General features: G+C 38.8%; 1 protein-coding gene across 2 annotated transcripts; it reads left to right on the top strand.

Moving 5' to 3' along the window:
* Positions 1–3,741: 3,741 nt before the first annotated feature.
* On the top strand, positions 3,742–20,607 carry C1QTNF3 (C1q and TNF related 3). 2 transcript variants are annotated; one of them, XM_009566105.2, is made up of 6 exons: positions 3,742–4,198; positions 9,153–9,264; positions 11,844–11,998; positions 15,578–15,707; positions 16,936–17,035; positions 18,613–20,607. In XM_009566105.2, exons 1-6 carry the CDS (start codon positions 3,911–3,913, stop codon positions 18,770–18,772), a joined length of 945 nt encoding a protein of 314 aa, XP_009564400.1. In that variant the 5' UTR covers positions 3,742–3,910; the 3' UTR covers positions 18,773–20,607. The 2 variants fall into 2 exon arrangements, with proteins under 2 accessions (XP_009564400.1, XP_009564401.1); XM_009566106.2 differs by having other exon boundaries at positions 3,744–3,994.
* Positions 20,608–21,192: the final 585 nt, after the last annotated feature.

The following is a 21,192-nucleotide window of genomic DNA, read 5'->3' on the forward strand; positions in this document are numbered from 1 at the left end:
CTGTTGATTACTACACAGAATCATATTCTGCTGCCAGAGTCTGATAGAGAAGAGGTAATTATGGCTGTGCTCGAGTTCACCTGGCAGTTGCTGGAAGGGTGACGCTGAGTATGCAAACACAAAGTGAAGACGTAGGAAGGAGTTCAGATTTTATTCTCTGTCAGCCCTCCTGCAGTGCACACTGGCCCTACAACTAAAAGCAAAACCATACCTTTTAGGTCAGTCCTTTTCTCATCTCCAGACCAGTAAGCTCTGTTATTGTCAGCACGAAGAATTTTCAGTGTTTTATTCCAGCACAAAGTTAATTCAAACTACTGCTATTTTGATGTCCTGTTATTTTAGATTCAGTTCACACTTTTTGGATAAATGTATTTGGCCATTTGGAGATCAAACACAGAGAATCAGTTCCTCCATTGCTCTTTACTTTGGAGTCCAAAATTTCTGCCTGTAGGCAATGATTTTGTGGCTCAGCTATTCCTTGCTAAAGGCACGGAGGAGAAGGATGAGAAGCAAAAATTTCTGCAGATAAGATTCTGTACAAAAGATTAGTAATAAAAGAGCAAAGTCTAAACTTTATCATTAATTTGGACAAAAAAATGTGTTTAGCATCAAACCACCAGAGCAGTGATGGGTAGGAGCCAGGTGGACTCTATTAGAAAGTGAGGAAGGGAATTTTTCCTCTTCCTAGTAGCTGCAAAGAAACATGCTTGTTTCAGCTTTTCCATGAAATGATAGACGGAGGCTTTGAAGCCCAAATCTCTTTGAGTTTACTCCTCCTCCCTTTGGGACATGGGTGCTGTGGATGCTTAATGCTGGAAACATTTGCCACAGGAAGCTCCTGGAACAGAATTTGGAAAGCCATGAAAGCCCCAATGGCAGCCGAAAACATCGATGCTCTCCCAGCACTTGCTGAATCAAATTATGAAGTGCCAACATAAATTGTTTGTTTCTGAGTCAATCACAATTTTACAGAGTCCAGGGTTTTCAAACTCCTTTCCTACCAAGATAATCCTCTCTCCCTTAAAAAGAAACCCCATTTTTGTGTCAGCAGTTTCCAAAATCTGTAACTGTATTTTCAGGAGCCTTGCTTCCCTCTCCAGTAAATTCCTTTCTGTCTCTCCTTGCTCAGTGAAATAACAGGAATACTTGCATTTTTTTTAAAAATCAAGATTTTCAGTAGTGATAAAGCATAGGCTATCAGTCTCTTCTGCAAGGCTATTCTGTTAATTAACATCTATGCACTGAAGAAAGGCTCAAGAGCTAATCTGTGAAGTGTTATTCAATGATACTGAACGCCTGGCTTGTGAATCCAAGATTTCACTGAAATTGAAATAAGATTCCTGCCATGAGAGCTTCAAAATGAGGAAGATGACTACAATGAAAGCATGATGCAAGGACACGTAGATCTGACTGGCAAGCCTGTGGGCTGCGATGACCAGGAGATGTCCCAATTCCTGGGACTATTGCTGAAAAAAATGGGATGCTGTAGGCAGCAGGTCATGTTTATCCTCAAGGGGAAACACCAAGACCACAGCAGCTAACTTCTCTGTTCCTAGACCACTCTTGGCCAGTGGAGATGGATTAAAATGGAAAACCTGCCCTTGACTGCTGTCAGTCCCAGTAGTCCCGAGCACTGCCCCTGGCTCAGCTGGCTCAGATCCAGTCCATGGGGGCTGGCACTGTCTCTTTGGGGGACTGGCACAACCCCACCCTCCTCTCTGTGGGATGTTAGATAGCAAATTAGCAAGGCAATTGGCTGGATACCAGCCAACGCTGACACCTTGTGCGCTTCTGCTACTCCAGGTGATCATTGCTCAACCTCCTCCACTGCATCCCCAGGCAGTGCCTCCTCCCACAACACGACTTGCCCTGCTGTCTCCCACAGAAAGGAGCTGAATATAAAACAGAGAGCAATTTCTCACCATTGTTCACACCTATCACTTGTCCATGCCTTCCAGCACCTACAAGGGTCTGAATAAACAGACTTCACAATGTGGATCTCTCTTCTGAGCTAGAAGAGCCATGGCCTCTTTCAAAATCCTTTCTGCTTGAGCTGTATTCTCCTTACTTGACATCAAAACCAGGGTTTCCTATGATTTTACAAGAATGAAGATGATTTAGTTTCTCCAGATGCTCCGTACCTCAGCCCCATGTCAGTAATACGCCCCCGAGTAAGGACACAAGGTGGCTGCCCCTTGCAGCTGCGATCAATGAAATTGAGGTATTTTAGCAGATATAACTTACTTCCCTTGTTTAGCAGTGCCAGTGGTGTTACAACTTACTGCCATAGCACGCTTGTATGCTCAGGGCTTTTTAGCTTGTTACATTATTGAATAACTTAGCACTTCATTTGATCGGTGTGTCTTGGCCTTCTGGTTAGTCACATCCTTGTTTGTTTCCAGGAGCTCTTTTGAAGTTCACTATCTGTTTGTCCCCTCAGAATGAAGCCTGGATGGTAATTGTGTGTAATTAACTTTAGAGACTACCTTCTGGAGGGGTGAAACCTCCATCACCATCCCAACTGGTTCCTGATACTCCCAGTTCCTTCACATCTCAATCTCAGACATGCAACCTTAGCCTCATGCTCTGTAAACACTCACTGTTACACTTTGCACCACAACCTTCATATCTTGTAATGCAGCGGAATGGCAAGAAAAGGAAAAAAAATACCCCAAATAAAAAAAAAAAAGGTGGATAATTTAGGGGCACAGATCACCCCAGAGGTCACAGAGTAGTCCCTGTCAAATGCTAATCAGGGCGGTCAGCCGTGAACACATTGAATATGAGTGAGTCCATTGCATTGTGGAGTGAGGGGTCATTCCCTGGGACTAATGCCTTCAGAAATGTTGTAGCGACGTACTGTTGAAGGTTTCTCACAGGTCAAGGTGCTGCTTGCTCTTGGGAAGATCGAGTACGCATATGTACTGTGGAAGCATCTGCAAAATTGCATTCTGCAGTTGTGGCTTTCTAGAGGATACTAATGGGTAGTTCAAAAAATATAATAAGGATATTACTATACATATATAATTTGATTCTTTTAGTCTGAAATAAGCCCCTGGTAAGTTTATATTTACTTGGTAGAGAATATATAAAATTTGGTTTGGCAGTTACATTTAGGAAAACAAACACTGGGAATGTAAGGGAAAAAATATTGCCTGGCTGATTAGGTTGAACTGATGCCGAGAAACACGGCTCTGTGAATCTGAATTCAACGCAGTTTTTTCAGAGCTACTTACACTGTGTCCTTCTACCGTTGGCCAACTAACAGAAATTCAATATTTCAATTTTAGTGAATGAAAAGCATAGTCAGAAACAGACATTGGGTCCGGATCATGTGCAAAAGCTCCTCTTGTGCTTTTGTTTCCTAATTGGTCTTGGAAGGATTTTTCGGACTAGGCTGACGCACTTGTGTGTGTGAATTTCCTGGCAAATAAGGAAGGTGACTGTGTCCAAAAGACATTTGAGAGTGTGAATTCACAGCCTTTCCATGTCTAATCAAGGAGCATAAACCATTAGCCACATGTTCTCCATTTCCATCACATTTTTCCACGCTTAAACAAAAACATGCCAAAGAAAAGGTGCTACATTTTTTAATGCCCCCAAATAGGAACCACGGGAGTCCATTAAATGCTGTGGTCATTTCCAGCATACAAATCAATTTTCCTTGTGGTAGTGAAGTGGTGAATAATGCCTGGTTTGTTTAAAGGAGCATGACTGATTTTGGATGAAGGATCCTGTCACTTTGGCATTTTTAGTTTTATTTATTGCATGCAACCGTATAAAACCTGGTACCGGTCTCAGTGCCAGGCTTACTAGTGGAAAAGCTGAAAAGACCACGTAACTCCTGGTGCAGCAAAGAGGTTCTTCTGCAAGGCATTTGCTGGACTCCTGCAAAATTATTTTGAATAACATGGCAGAGAAGGATTTCATCAGTTGGCAACTTCTGGCTTTATTTTTTCTTCCATTTTGCCTGTGTCAAGATGAATACATGGAGGTGAGCAGAAGATCTTATAAACCAGTGGCCAAAGTATTGCAAAGTCATCACCAGACTGGCCATACAGGTTCCAGAAGCAGGGAAATATTGAAACAGCGGAGTCAACTTATAGAGTGGACTGTTGATAATAGCACTTCTACAGACCATAAAGTCCTGAGACCAGAGGTAGATGATGTAGAACTGACTACCTCAGATAGAGTCCAGGTACTCTGAATTAATCTTCTAAAGATATCTTTAAAGTTAATGAGATTATATTTTTTTTGCTAAGATTATTAGTGATATATTTATGAAAATATTTTTATTAAAACTGTGTATTGGTCTGTATCCTGCTGGGTTGCTTTAAAGGATCTTTAAATGAGCTGGCAGAACCAGCAGTGGTTGGGGACACTGGTTTCAAAATACACAGCAGCCCTTTGTTTTGCTGGAAATGTGATACTGTGCAATCATATATTCTGATATAGAGTCTCTTAATTATTTCAAGGTATTACTTATGTAATATATTAAAGTTTTATATTCTGTTAACTCATTTGGATGTGAAGGAAAATTACAGAGTTTATAGAGGCATTTGGAAAGATTCAATTAGCAGAGAATAACTTTACTTGAAAATTATTTCTATAAACTATATTCTTTAGAGTTTGAAAGAAACATAATGAAAATGTGTTCAAAAATGCTATTTTAAGGAATAGCTTGAAAAAAATAGATACTAATATAATGAGTATATTTAATGATATATGTCAACTTCACAGTTTCAGAGGAAAAGAGACTTGGAATGAAACTCTAAATAATCTGTAGTATGTGTTTTAAACTGGGAAACTTTTCATGCCTTTTACATGGCATTTTAAGTATTATAATCAAGTAGCTCACAGTAAAGGGAAAATGATATAATTTTATTATACCCAAAATATAGGTGGCCAAATTTAAAAGGAGGAAAATTAAGAGATGAAGCTTTTTTTAGTACTAGGCAAAACAGAATTCCACTCAAATACAATTTTTATTGACTGATGTGTTTTAGAAACAAGAACATGTGTGTTTTGTTCCTATTGTTGATACAAATGTTTGAGTGCTGTATAGTTCACCTTTTACTACTGTTTTTTAAATCCCTTTCAAACCAAACTATTATATTTTGAATTCCAAAAATCATGGGCATGGAGACAAGTGTTAAATAATAATCTGCTTGATGATAAGCAGAGACAAGATTTGATTTTAATCCTATCCTAGGCTTGAAGAACAGAAACACATCCAAGGGAATAGGTTTAATACACCACTATATTCCCTGTTTTTAAATTTTGTAGTGCTTTGCACTTCATATTTATTGGGCAGGAATTATATGTTCTCAGTGCACTTGGCAAAATAGATATTTGACTGTAGGTATGTTAAACTGCACTTGCAGTACATAAACAGTGTAAGCCATCAAGTATATGGTCAAATGACCCAGCTACTGTGTGTTTATGTCTTTGCTGCAGAGAAAACTGTGCAGCTGCATACTGCAGGACATGTATTATTGGTAATTAAAGAAAATCCCCCTTTAACTCAACATTATTTTATATAATGCAGGATTTAATAAAAAAATACAACTTTTTTAGTGGTCAAACGCTCCCTCACAGAAAGTGTCACTGTATTTGGTGTGTATGTAGCTCTCATGGAATAGTTTAATGCAATGTGTTTGGAGTTGCCTTCTGGGGGAAAGGACTGTAACATTAAATCTGAGCCCGGTGAGTCTGAGTACAGCTGATGGCAGTCGTTTACCTGCCAGACCGTCTCCAAGAAGCAGTCTTTGCGGGAAAATGATGCAATTTTTGGCTTACTGAAATTAAATGAAGCACTAGCAGATGCATGAAACGGATAATCCATCACAAAGTGGCTGACGTAACAGATATTTTCCATCTCTTGACTCCAGAGGTTTCCAGGCAGAGGAGTAACAAAGTTGGCATGGAAATGTTATAACTCATGCCAAAACTCACTCTTCTCTTGAGATATCTGAAAGCTGTTTCACCCCTAAGTCCCTGCTTTCTGGTTATCCTAGCTCTGGCTGGAGAATTTCACCCTTCTGCTAATACATTTTAACAGTCCCATTTCCTGTTGCAGAGCAGAGACAGTGCCACTGGTCATTGCTGCATTGGGTACAAGGCAAATTTCCATGCCGCTGGTAACTTACATAGACTATAATGTGCATTTCCAAAGCCCAAGAACTCTTTGTGACTGGGGAGATCCATGCCAGATACGTTCTCCTGTTTCAGGTCGCTCTTTGAAAACTTTCAGGTACCCCTCAGCCTACTGGTGTTTTACCCTGGATTTTGGCAGTTTTGGTTTAATTCTTTACTAGAGAAGGTGTGTGAGGGGCCTTACTGCCCACAGAGATATGTTATTTTGCATTCAGATTCAGAACAGGAGAACAGGAGCCAAACCCAGTGGTTGTACTTTGCTAGTCTTCTGCATTGTCTTAGACAATGTAACAGAAACCCATAATATTAATCAGGAAGTCAAAAACGGCTGGATCTCCAGCGATGAGTCATTCACAGCTCTAAGTTAAGGGAATTTTATAGACCATCTGTTGCCTAGAACTGCTGCCTACATACTAAATCTTAGGAAATTCATTAAATAGCCTCAGAATTTTTCCAATTTTCTGTCTGTATTAGTTTATCAGTGTGGCAGACACATTTCACAAGCTCCTAAATCACAGTCATGTTCTGAGAGCAATGCTAAGGATTCATTGTGCCATGAAATCTATGTGCAAATGGCAAGTAGATTGTAATTAATCTCTTTGTTCCATTTGAGTGTAATTTTACTTTAGGAACAGATTTTTCCCCTAAATGAAGTTTTCCTCACGAAGTTCTGTTTTTAGAGATTAAAAGAATATCCTGTATATTCATTGTTCTTGGCAGTTGACTGTGGACATTTTTTCCTCCTAGTCAAAAGATCAGTAAAGATACTAAGTCGATACTACTTTATAGCTTCCATAAGTAGTTATTTTGAAGTCAGTGGAACTGTTCTTACACAACCACCCTGGAAGGATTTGCCTCATTTCACACATAATAACCTACTGAGCTTTTTGAGAGGTAATTCCAAATAGCATTTGGTTATGACCAGCACTAGTATCTCTTTTATGATGACATAGCTGGTTAGCTAATAATAACGTTCAGGATTTCAGTGTATTGGGTAGAAAACCAAATCTTGCTGGCACACAGCGAGTCTCGCATGCAGTCCAGTTCGCTGGATTCATGCCTTCCCTTACCCGTAATCCACAGTTCTAAGTCTTTGGATATTTCTAGGCTGATATGACTGAGTTGCTCTTGGCAGGTATGTATGTAGTTTGCCTTCTCTTTTAATATGAATATGAATAAGAACTGGAGATTCTAGACTCTGTGCAACAGCATTTCAGGTGGTGAAAAATGCTTGTGCAATTCCAGTCCTCTTATACTTTGAGCTCCCCTTCGAGCACTGGAAATGAGCTGGAAGCAGGGGTACTTCTCTCATATTAGGAAAGCTTTGAACAGTGTGTCTGGTGATTGTCAGTTATGTTCTTCTTAACAACTGGAAGAGATAAAACTGCAAGAGAGGTACAAAGATGTTCTTCAGGAACAGACAGTCCAATAGGCAGAACTCATTTTTGTTAGAAAATACAGACCTTATCCAGAACAAAGGTAATAAGCATGTTATTGACCAAACCCTCATAATTATGAAGTCTTTCTGCCCATTGGAAAGTCTTACTGTTTCCATAACTCTTTGAATATAAAGAATATTTGTTGGGCTGTCATGTCAGCCTTTATTCCTATAGTAGCTCCACTGTAGTGGTTCCAGAATGATAGGGCTTGTCTCTGCCCCACTGGAGTAGCTCCAATATTTTGGTGGCATGAAAAGTGTTTTCTGCATCCATAAACATAAACCACCAAGCCTCTTGAAAGTAATTCATTTTCAGGGTGTGCTTGGTATTTCTGCTTGGTATCACCAGGAGATAGCTTTAGTCTTTCAGATGAAGCCAGCTGATAACCTTGAGGGCAGGAAGAGAGCAGACCTGTATTTTCATTTGGCAGCTCCTATCCCACCAGAGGCTTGTTTGCTGTCATTGAATCAGTAGGTCTGCATTAGCAAGTAATTTGAGGATGATAAAGATGAGCAAAAAGAAAGGGAAGGAAGACAAGGCATAGAATGGTTAGAGAAAAGGAATAGTTGGATTCATGTAATTATATAAGAATCAAAGAACTGCAGATTTGCACCTCAGGGCAACAGCAGAGAATTGTAAGGAAAAAGAAACAAAAGGAGAAATAATAAGAAGGTAGAGAAATAGAAGTAAACACTAGACCTCTACCTTGGAACTGACCTATCAGAAGACTTGTGACCATTAAATCATCAAGGGAGCCTAGTTATGAAATCCAACCAGGATTGAATGAGACCCCATTAGTATAAATAGAATAATATGGGGGAGGGGGAAAGAACTGAAACAAAACTGTTATCAAACTATTATTACAGTTGCTGAGCTGCACACAATAAACTCATTAGTTTATTTACACTGCTATACTAGCTTCAGAGTATAAACAGGTTTTCACCTTACACCAGGTGTTGTGATTAGCTCAAATTTTTATCATGTATCTTGGCATTTAAATATGTTCTCCCAACTTTAGTAGCCTATAAAAATGAGAGCCTGGGGCCATGAAAAGGAATATGTTGTGCATATATATTTTAGCATCTCCTTCCAGTGGCCTAACACTGTTTTTTTTACATTTAATGGAGGATAGTTCATTGCTGAAGGTCGAAGGAAGTTCCTTGTGTCCTACCACTCGTTGTATATAGGCTTGTTAGTCAACAAAGGTCAGCTGAAATGTGGGATAAGTGAAAAGCAGGGTGGGAATCTAACTGAAATATTTATCTAACTTGCATTACTTGGCATTATTTTATTTTCAAAACCCCCATTATTTGACAGGACAAGTTGATTTTTTTTTTTAATATTCATATAGCTCTTAGAACACTTGAGGAGCTATTCCCTTAAATCTTTCAAAAATAATATCTTCAGGGACAACCTAATTATGGGAGATTTAAGACCAGATAAGAAGTGTTCTGCAAACATAGCAAATATATAAAGAGAGAATATATAACGAAGAACCTGTATATAGTTGATGTCCTCCATGAAAGAGCTATTTAGAGCTTGGTTTTGTGCACTTAGCCCCCACAGACTGGACCACAGAATCCAGACTGTAGTTCCTGCTGCCGTGGTGACTTTGGACTTCGACTTTACCAAGGGCCACCTGGACCTCCTGGACCCCCTGGGATGCCAGGTAAAGATGAATTTTAATTAATTTCTTGATCAGTCTAATTACAGGTTATAAATCACAGTCTGTTCTATGAAATGCCAAAGAGTGGTCCAAACAACGTTTTTTCACCACAGATTCAGGAAAAAGATTTTTTTATGATTTCTGGGGAGACTAAGATTTTCAAATAGATTCTAAAATGTTTTTCAGTGAAAACCCATTTGTTACTAGCACTTGTCTTTCATAAATTCATACTGAAAGTAATCTTACTACACTTCTAGGGCAAAGTGGTCTCTGTTCTTAAAGCAGCATGAAGCTTCCATTAAAGTTGGAAGAACTTGTTCCCTGGAGTCAATTATTGTGTTCACCTTTGAATATCCAGCTATGCTATTGTGTACTGTATTCAGGAGATTTTTTCAGCTTGCATACCGCTAGCCAATATTTTACTGAGACACTCATGCTTCTATTCTCTCACAGAAACGTCTTCTTTTCTTTCTTTATTCTTGTCTTCCAGAATGAATGTACTTTTTTTTCCCTCTCATTAAAAATGTATGCAGAAGAACAAGGTACTCAAAAAGGGCACATACTTCAATCTGATAATTAATATGGAAAAAAAAAGAGCCTAGAAAAGGGAAAAAGATAGTTGAATGTCAGTGTAAGTTTCTGACAGCAGTTACCTGCAGTGATTTCCAAATCACCATCCCTAAAACAGACATATAATGTAAATTAACGTGTCACTGACTGGCAGATTTATCTCATCTTCAAAAGCTTCCATTTTCTGTTATCACAATAAAATGCTATTTCATAATCCTCCTATCTCATAAATGTATTCACAGTAACAGACATGGCATATAAACATACACAAAAAATTAGTGATTTTTGGTAGAAAGAGTTAACAGCAGCACTTAAATCTGACTGTTATGAAGCTAAATATGAGCCAATGAAGTGTTTCAAGAACTATCTTCAGATGGCAAAATATTGAAACAAATTGTTACTTTGATATATTTAGGGTGTTAGGCAAAACAAGGTCATAGGTATACCTGGTATTAGCCTGCTGTAAGGATGCACCGATGCTTTATGAAAATACTATTGACCATTACAGAAGTAAGAGAAAACTAACAGAGAGGCCTCTTTTGCAGAAATATTGCATTACACATTAATAAATTGTTGGCTTCTTAGAAGCAGGACACAACTTTGTATTAGACCCACACCGTGAAGGCTGCAGCGGGCACATGGGGACACAGCCCAGGCTCAGCTTTGCCCTTTCCTCACACAAGGATGTGTTTCAGTCACACTTTCTTGTCACCATAGGATGCCACAAACGCGCAGCCGGCAGCAACCTTGTGCACCCTGGAATTTCTTACTCTCCTTCATCTGCTGCATTTCTTTGTGCCCTTAAGGGGAATGGCAACTGCTGCTTTCCCCTTGATTGATTCAAATGCTGTTTGCAGAATTCTGTTCTGAACTGGTAGAAAAGTATCTCTGGATTCACATGAAGGATCGTTCTTGTTATTTTTAGAAGTTACTGATTTCTCTATCCAAGCAAAAATTTGCTTAATTTCTTCCACTTCTTAGCTTCCTTCTTTGAAGTAAATTCTTTTTCTCAACACAAGAACTCTGAAGAATCACTTAATCATTGGATTTGATATCAAACAACATTCTTCTTTAAATTTGTAAACAGAGTGACTATTAAGAGGACAAGCAGTTTGGCAAAGTACTTAATCTCAATTCAGATAGAATTAGAACAGTGATAACACTAATCAATCCTCTGAGTAATTAACTAAAAGGTCAGGCTTTTACTTCAGGGGAGCATAAAAACTAGTCAGTGATCCTAGCCAACTTTAAAATTTTGCCAGTCACATAAATGTTTATTCAGTAAATCTCAGGAAGTAAGCAATACTGCAGACACAGGAACATGTTTTTATAATGATCCTTTTAACAAGAAGCATCTCAGAGAAGTTTTATTACAAAAGTCTTGTCTTTCTTCCAGTCTAGGAACATGCAATCAACCAACCCCTTCAAGCTAACAAGCCCCCTGACAATACAGGTCCTACTGGTTTTGGCACAGATAGGTCATTTAACCAGATTAAGCTCTCAGACATTCTTCATTTGTGTATAGATGTTTTAAAGACAGCAAAATGTTCTTCAACATTATTTTATCCTATCCCAACTAACTTAAAGTACCAGGAATAAGTTTTTATGCAAAAGGAAAAGCTACCTGGTATGTGTCAGTAGGCAGTAACTTTTGCTTTCCTCAAGCATCACATCCGCTAAGGTCTTGTCCTTGCATATCTCCCCAACAATGCAATGACCTGAGACAGAGACAGCTCTTACAGCAACACCAAGAGAGCATGAAGGTTACCTCCTAAGCACAGATGTATATCCTTCTGGAAACTTGCTCATCAAAACTTTCACCTTCAGCTCAGCCACACAGCTATTTCTTCTCCATTGCAGCTCAATCTAGGTTTTATGGTACTGAAAATTCCATAGAATAGTTTGGGTTGGTGGATAATCTAGTTGGTGGAAAAGGGTCCAGTCACAGTTACCTGTTAAAATGCATGATGTGAAATTATTTAAGTTAAACAAAAAACTCTGTTTCCTTTAAGGAAATCATGGAAACAATGGAAATAATGGAGCAACAGGCCAGGAAGGAGCCAAAGGTGAAAAAGGAGACAAAGGAGATATGGGACCAAGAGGAGAGCGTGGCCATCATGGACCCAAAGGCGAGAAGGGTTACCCTGGGATTCCCCCAGAGCTACAGGTACAAAATCTCTGGCTTGTTTTGGCCTTAGCATTTCTCAAGTTATTGATTCCCCCCCCCCCCCGAAAAACAGCACCTAACTATGGTAAGATACTTAAGAAGCAAATCTACCTGTAAATTAAAACAGTGAGAGACATATATAGCCCTTGTTATGATTCACTGTGTTCTCTGCCTGATTTTCCTGAAAAATAAAGACATCAGTGCTTAGTCTTTCTTTAGGGTAAGAATTCAGCTGAGAAGAAATACGTATGGATCCCTTTCAGGGCAGAAAAACAGTACCCGCATCATTAAAGGAGAATTGTAGGGACTATCATTTTTCTATCAAGCTGTATCGTATACATAACTGTGCCTCCTATGGCATGTGAAAAGACTAAAGGAGTCACTCAAGCCCATGCTTCTCAGGTCAATTAGGCTTTGTGAATTCTCAGACACATATGTACACAATTCCACGAAGTAGTGGGTCCAAACCTTTGAGTGCAGACAGAAGTCCTCTGATCTTGAAAACCACCCCTCAGTAGCTATCTGTGTTTTTAAATGTCTCCATACCTTAAATATGCGGAGAAGTATGTAGATTCTGACATGAATGAGCTACCCAAAAGCCAGGAGAGCATCAGAAAATGAGTTCAAGCCTGAGCTGATAAGGTCTGCTAAGGCAGAGAATATATTTTTTCGGGCTCAACACTGTGTTGACATAGTCCCATAGCTTTCAGATTAGAGCTCCTTCAGGTTCCATGACTTTGCCAGATGGTGGAGAGTTTAAGTACAAATATATATAATACATACGTATGTATGTATATATGTACACCTGCAGTACAGTGGAGGTGTGTTGTAGTCCTGTTCTTAAGCCAGCTGAAAGTAAATAGTACTTGGATAACTAGGACATCTAGTTGCTGTTGCAACGGGGATTTAAAACAGTTGTACACACTGTATACTGCAATATAGCAATACATGAGCAGTTCATCTGCTATAGCAGGAAGGCTTGACTGACTGTATAGTGTAACACAACAAAGGTGATAAAGGCAAGGCTTTGAGATGTATCCCTCCTGGTCTCCAGCTGGTACTGTGGAAAAGGCTTCTATAGGTCTTCCATAGCCCCATGTGGAGCTGCTGTGCTGCCATGAAGCTCTTCAGATAGCACTAAGTACATTTCCTTGCGCAAGTGTTTGGAGCGCGAACAGGCTCCGGAGAGCCTATGTGTGAGGGAAGAATCGATGCCCCCAGTATAATTACTGGGGACCTAGAAGTGCAACTCATCTTAATCTGACAGTTGCTGCTGCTTTTGGGGAAGTGGGGCTTCAGACACCACAGAGTACATAAACCTCCAGGAACTGTAAGGGAGTATTTGTTCTTGCTTCTTCTCAGATACACAGTTGATTGGAAGTATCTTAGTCTTGATCTGCTTCATACCCCTCAAACCAAGATCATCACAGAAGGGGCAAAACACACAAAAAGAAATTCCACTTCCAAACACTCTGACAGTGGGGAAACCTGAAGTTCTGATCTATTTACAGATCTACATCTTTTAAATGAAAGATAGAGTTTCCCCAAACCAGTCATTCAAGTATATTTTATATACTCAGAAAAGGCATGCAAAATTGAACAGTACAACAAGGCTTTCGATCTCTTGGCATAGTGTATGTTTGAATTCTCCTCCTTAGGTTGCATGAAGATAGGATAACTGCACAGAATAAAATTAACAATGAAAGTAGTTTCCAAAATTACTGGACTATTGTAATAAGGCAGAATTATTTTAGTATTCTCAAAGAATTAGTCAGAATTAACATTATAGCTGAATATCGTAAGAACATATTGGTTGTAATTACAGTCAATATAAATCCTTTTGCAAATACAAAATGAGTTATCAGTAAATTTTTCTTACATAAAGATAGTGGTAATAATTCAATTAAAAACTGAATAACAGGGATGAATAACAAAAGCTCATATTGCAATAAAAAAGGTCATATTGCAAGTAAAACTCCACCACTGTTTTTAACAGATGTATTTAAACATTATTTGCACAATATAGTATATAATTTCTTGTTAACATCACGTTTAAGAGTTCTAGAACGGGTGTAGGAAAACACTCCGAATGCAATACTGTTTTAAGTACAGGATTATTTCGACAGACTTGATGTATCCTGTCGATCTGCTACTTCAAAATGACAACTAGGGAGAAAGGACTTATTTTTCAACTCTTCTGATCAGCCCAAGAGAAGTAGCTTGGGGTCAAAGAGAATGTAAAATAGAATCTAGACAGAAAGTAATAAATTCCATCAGGCTGCTATTGCAGCTGCTTTGCTGTAACACATGATGAACTTGGATGTGATCCTGGCTGAGAAGCAAGAAGTGAAAAATTTGCCGTCATAGAAAATGCATCGACGCAGGGGTAAGGAAAATAAGCCCAAGCTTTCAGCTCACATCTGGAGCTCCTCAAATTTCTGAGGATGGCTGATGATTTCCATTGTTGGATCCAGACTTGCATTTGATTTTGCCTTTTTCAGTTTTGTTCTCATTTGGATCTAAAATCAAAAGAAGTTTGGAGTGTTGGTTTTGTTTTGGTTTGGTTTTTAAATACCAGTATAGCTGGAATCTCATGAAAATGCGATTTTTGTGAGAAGCAGTAACAACTGTAATTGAACATTTCTCATGTAAGAAGTAAGAGACAGAAATAAAACATCAAGTCACTATGTGACCTTCTGGCATCCAGGACCAGCAATTTTGCCTGCACCTGTTTACTGACAGTAGAATTGGGGGATCACATACTCACGTATGAGAGAACTACTTCCTTGCCCATGAAAGCTGGCAGAGACATTCCCCGGTGTCTTGCTGAGGGTGGTTTGAATAGTCTAAAATGGGAGGTTTTGCACTGCTTCCCATGAAATATTGTCCATGGCCAACACAACTTGCTGCAAGAAACGTAACATGAAGTCAAAGCACACTTTTCATTTTTTAGTTTCCTCTTTTTGGTTTCTACCACCCTCTGTTGCCATGACTGAGGCAACAGGGTAACTGGTAAGAGAGAAAAAACATTGACTGTTGAGTCCCAGCAACTGCACTTATAGGGGACCTCTAATAAAAATCCTGAATATATCTCTGAATATATTTAGCAAGAAACACTAATGTCAATGCATTTTACCAAGCATTATTTATTTCACACACTCAGTTAAAAGCAATATCCAGTCTAAAGGCACCAGGTTATATAAAAAAACCCAACTAATTAAATCACTTTTATTGGAAATGCCATCCTTTTCAATACCAATTTTATATTGCATCATTCTGGAGACAGTTAAAAGTAAATGAAATCCTAAATGAAGGTCCTGGATCTGCAAACACTTGGCCATATGCTTACTTTTTACAGTTATGAATAGTCCAATTGAATGTAAGAAGCCTAGTTCTCTTCCAGTTTAATTCAATGGGAGTTTTGTTACTGGAGTTTAATGACCTTGGAGCAAGCCCTAAAAGAACATCTTGGTCAGGAAAGTATACAGAGTGCAAATACAGGAAAAAACTCTGTAGCTGATTCCTATACACGTATGCATTTCATGAACGACTGCCTGAATAAGAACTGCATTTTTGCAGGTCGCATTCATGGCTTCCATGGCTACTCACTTCAGCAACCAGAACAGTGGGATTATCTTCAGTAGTGTTGAAACTAACGTCGGGAATTTTTTTGATGTCATGACTGGGAGATTTGGTGCTCCAGTGAATGGTGAGTGCTTGCAAAACAAAATAATGCAATTCTGGAGGCTACAGGGAGAAGTATGGTCAATAACAATGAGAAAATAATTAACTGCCTCTGCACAATGCACTAATGAGACTCGCTCTGCGTAGCCCTTGCCACCCACTTCTGGGAACAATGAAACTGGAAACTAAGCAAGCCAAGAGAAGCCTTGCCAGCCAGTAAGACTAGTGCTGGTGCAAAGGAAGAGGCATGGCCAGAGCTGGGGAGGGATTAGGACCATCGACTTTGAGACTTTTAGCCCTTCAGCCACTATGATAACCATGGCCTTGATGCTGCAGCAGCAGCAGGTTTACAGTTGCCTCCTCCACCTCCAGCTTCCAGTCACTCTCTTCATCCCCATGTTCCCTCATGCCAGTTCAGCTTCAAGCTGGCCAGCAACAGACGTGTGGCTGGAAGTGAGACATTACAGTTTTTCCTGTGTTACTTCTCAGCTGCATCAGTACCCATCTTACACAGCTGTGGTGCAGGAAGAACAATGGAAGACAGAGGAAGCAGGGCCATAACCAAAAACACATCTAAGCAAAGCCTGAAACCATGTTCTTTCACTTGGCCTTTTTCTGCCTGCTGTTAATTTACTCACTGCTATGGGAAATTAGATTAGATTAAATAAAAGTCAGGCCATGCAAGCTTGCTGTAGCACATCTGACTGACAGTTAGGAGTACAGATCCTCATGGCTGATTCCTTTTGAGGTTAATGAATATGATGATGCCAATAAACTTTGACTCACAAGGATTTAATGACTTTCATGCAAACTCCAAGCTCCCATTGTGGGGTCAATGGCACAGACTTAATGTTCAGGAATCAGAAGCTTGTCTGAAAAAAGATGAGGGTAAGGGTCTGTTGTGCAAGGAGAGGAGGCAGTCGCTATATTTGCATTGTTCAGTATGTGGTATCGTCAGGTGAGCAGCAGTGGGTGCTGCTAAAGTCCCTCATACACTGCCTGACTTGGGCAACATGCTGGTTGTCTGACAGTCTCATGTTCAAACTTAGAACAGGATGTGGCTCAGCCCCTGCCACAAGCAGAATAAAAATGAATCAGATTTTAGTACATTATAAGTAGAAGCAAAATACTCACTTATGACCAGAACATAATTTTGGCCTCAGCTGTTACATTTCCTAAGTGAGATGAACAAATCTGTAGCGTGACTACCTCTCTCTATGCAGCAAACACATTGTACTTCTTAATCTTTTCAGGGGTGTATTTCTTCACCTTCAATATGATGAAACATGAAGATGTGGAGGAAGTGTATGTGTACCTGATGCATAATGGTAATACAGTTTTCAGCTTATACAGGTAAGTGAAGAGACAGGCCATTTTAATGCAGAAGACATGTTTGCACAGATGTGATAACTTACTTGCATTTCAAGAAAAATGAAATTGTCATTTTTTGAAGAATTTCTGTGGGATAAAATAAGCAACAAAGATAAGCTATTCTATTTTCCCCTACTCAACTCGCAAATTTGGATGATATCTGCCACAGATCCTAAAATTCAGCCTTGATCACAAGCTCCTCAGTGCTCAGGGGAAAGGAATTAGCACGGCAAGTCAAGGTTGGAGTCCACTGTTAACATGCTATCATTCTGCTAAAACAGATTTTCACCCTTATTTCGCTCGTCAGAGAAAGGGCATAGTGGAGTGTTCAGCAACTAGTTACAGCCTTGCTAAAGGTTAAGGGAGAGCAATTTACTTTAAAGGTGGATAGTATTTAAACTGCAGTAGTAAGGATGATTAAGAAGCAAAGGTCCTTCATTTACTGTCTTTGTTATAGATAGCACATTTCAAATAAAAAGTTCTGGACTCTTTATATTAGCTGAAGGATCAAGAATAGGATCCACTTCTGGCTTATCAGCTTCTATAAGGACCAAGTCAAGCCTATAGCCAGATGGATATCAGAAAAAAATATGTGTTTGAAAAAAATATTATTTCTTTAATATTAGCTGGGTGTCTGATGTCTAAACCAAGCTTTTCTTCTGAGCCTGAATAAACAGACATAAAAGCTTAGATTGATCACACTGGATTTTAGGCACTTAGATGATAAGCAGTTTCATTTAAGCTGTCCAAGTTCTTCAATCACCTGTACCTGAAGCACCACCAAAGGATGCTTCAAGCCCAACAGATCTTTCCTGCAAAAGAAAAGCGGCTGACTTTTACCCCCTGAAGCACTCATGTCAGAAAAGGCAACAGATGGAAAAAAGGGAACCAGCGCTCACTGAAAGCCAGCAGGTTAGCCCACATTGAATCCATCTACATTCCAACAAAAGGCCTCAAGTCAGAGTGAGTCACCTGTCTCTGCCCATTGCCTGTGCCTGAGAGCACAGGGGCTCAGCGCACATGAGACTCCTGACCTACAGGCATTTAAAATCAGCAGGGATGAATCCAAGGGGAAGGGAGTATCACAAAAAAAAATGGAGTATTGTTATCAATTTCAGAGTTTTATTTTAGACAGCAAATTTGTTCCAGTGCCCTGGAAAGCTATATCATCATAGAATGTCCTGAGTTAGAAGGGACCCACAAGGACACCCGAGTCCAACTCCTGTCCCTACACAGGACAACTCCAACACCCACATCCTGTGCCTGAGAGTTCTGTCTCCTTCTGCAAGCTTTCTCTATAAAATATATGAAAGTTAAACTTCCAGAATTTCAGAAGGGAATGAAATGATGTGATTAGGTAAGGTGCTAATTTCGACTGGGAGATCAAACGCAGAAAAATGCCATATTTTCCTCAATAAAGCTAAAAAATGTTGGCAAGCTTTTCAGGAAAGCTTTGCTCATGACGATGATGTGCCTTCTTGGATTCTTTTCTTGTTGTTGTTGTTGTTTGATCATTGTTGGGAAACAAACCACTGACTTCTTAAAATGTTCATCCTTAGCTATGAATCAAAAGGGAAAGCGGACACTTCAGGAAACAGTGCAGTGCTAAAACTTGCTAAGGGAGATGAAGTTTGGCTGCGAATGGGAAATGGAGCTCTCCATGGGGACCATCAACGGTTCTCCACCTTTGCTGGGTTTCTTCTTTTTGAAACCAAGTAAAAAAAAAACAAAACCCAATAGATGTTCATCTGAGGAAACTTCTTTTTTGAAACTGGTGTTTGTCTCTGGACCGTGGAATAGAATTACAACGTTGAAAGACCAAGAAGGCTTGTTTTGATGCAATGCATTGCTATTTGTGTATTGGAGATGAGCTGAATACATTGGGTGGCTGACATACAGATTCCTAGAAGATATATTGTCTGCTGGCTTCTATCTAGTGAGTCATTATGTGTTGCTATTGTTCTCTTCTCCAAAGTGGCCTGAAAACAAAGGAAAAGGAGTTTAAATGATTTAGAGAGCAGTTTAAGCGATAAAGTCAATTTTGTATGCAAATATACTTTAGTTAATAATACATCAGGAATTGAACAATTGATTAAAGTTTTTCTTTTCATTTATTCAGTTCTTATTATACATTCATATAAGTTTGCATCATGGAAACAGGCCTAAGTAAACTATAAGTGGGGTCAGCTGAGACCAGATTTAAAGAAAGAAGTTTTTACTGGACTAGAATGAACTTTACAAATAGAAGAAAAAAAATGTGAAAATAAAGATGTCAAGGATTCAGGTTTATTGCATTTCCAACTCAAACCTCTGAAGATGTATCTGGTGACATTTTCAACACATTTTTAGTATGTATTTATGCTCACTCTCTCTCTCTTAAAAAAAAAGTGGTAGTAATTATTGCCTTAGTAGCAGCTTGAAGCTAAGTGTGCAGGGGATCAGACAAGGGAACTGTTTCTTCCTAGTCTTCAAATTGTTGAAATGTGATGTAACTGAATGCAAGGTATCAAAGCAGAGGCATATACGCTGCAGAATTGGGGATACACCAGCATCACAGAGAAATACATGCTTTGTGGTGTTTGGCACTCTTGTAGAAGGATGTACCTTTTAATATTGCATTTTTACTTAACAGTGAAGTTGTTCATAGAGTTTTCCTAGCTGCTTTCCAAGGACCAGTACTTCAGGAAAAGACACTGAGGCCTGGCAAAGCAGCAGCTAACTTAATTCAATATTTAACTGGTGAAAGCAAATGCTGTCTGGCTTAGAAGTTCTGCTCACAGTAAACCAGGTCATTCTTCAGCATTAATATTTGCTACTGGCTTTTCAAAATTTGGGTGCCTGAAATCCTGTATTGCTATTTTGTTTTCATTAGAATCAGCAGCAAAAATACTAAGGCAATACTGAAGTTTGAATGTATCTTCCGCCCAACCTGTCTCTCCGAACACAAGCAAATGAAAATATAAATTACTTTTTAACACACTACCTTTTAACCAGACATTACCTGCCAGTAATGTGTAAGAAGCAGGTGGGGTTAGGAAAACATTTATTTGAGATTCTTTTCTACTGGTTACAGATATCAGTATCACAACAATAGAGCAAACAAATCAAAATCTGCTCTATGAATTTATACATCCTTTTACACTGTTCCTAGTGTGTGCAAACCACATTTAATTGTGAAAAATGCATGTTGATACTTGATGATTATGACTTGTGATTTTTTTAGTTTTATGCATCAACCACTGAAAATATTAGCTTTAATGAACTGTTGTCTGATGAGTTTTATTGTTCCTTTAGGAACTTGGGTCAGGTTTGCATCACATAGGTTTTCAAAACCTGACACCATGTTATTCTAATAAGCATTCTAGTAAAATTCTGGCATGCCTTCAAACTAAAACTCACCCAAAAGGTAACTAGACAACGATATTCTTCTGGAATATGTGCACCAGTTGTATGAGATATAAAGCATCATGAGCTAATGTTGACCATAAGAAAAATCTTGAAAAAAAAATTTCTTGTTATGTTAGGAATGTTTGCTTACTCTGTAAAATATACATTTACCCAATAAAGATTCATAGTCATGAAACTATACTGGTTTGTTCATATCTATACTTACCGAGAATCTCACCACTTGGAGTCTACAGAGATATATTCTTGATATATAGCATTCATTTTGCTACTGAAAGGGAGAAAGCCAGCATTAAGAATCAAAATACATTTATTGTACATTTGTGTGTGTGTGTATATACTTATAGATATACATGAAATTTAAATCCCTAAGGTTTACTTTGGGGACTTAATTTTCCTTTACGGCATGGCATTATAATCCATTTTAATGTCAGAATAATTACTTAGAAACAATGATAGATATATCATTTTAAGTTCCTTCACATTATTTCTTGTAGTGGTCATGATATAGAAGAAAGACAGTTTTTCCATTCTCATTTTATGTTGTGTTCACAGGTTTTGCGCAACTTGGCTCACAAAGAGCAGAAAGTAACTAAGAAACAAAACAAAAGCTTCTGACAAACAGCAGTATGTTCTCAGTTCCAAGGTTATACCTAAGAGCTTTTTTAACCCAGGTTGAAACTTCCTAATTTTTGTTGGAAATCTCTATACTCTTTTCTTTGCAAAGTTATTGC

The sequence above is a fragment of the Cuculus canorus genome, chromosome Z, assembly GCF_017976375.1.
Source record: "Cuculus canorus isolate bCucCan1 chromosome Z, bCucCan1.pri, whole genome shotgun sequence".
Lineage (NCBI taxonomy): Eukaryota > Metazoa > Chordata > Aves > Cuculiformes > Cuculidae > Cuculus > Cuculus canorus.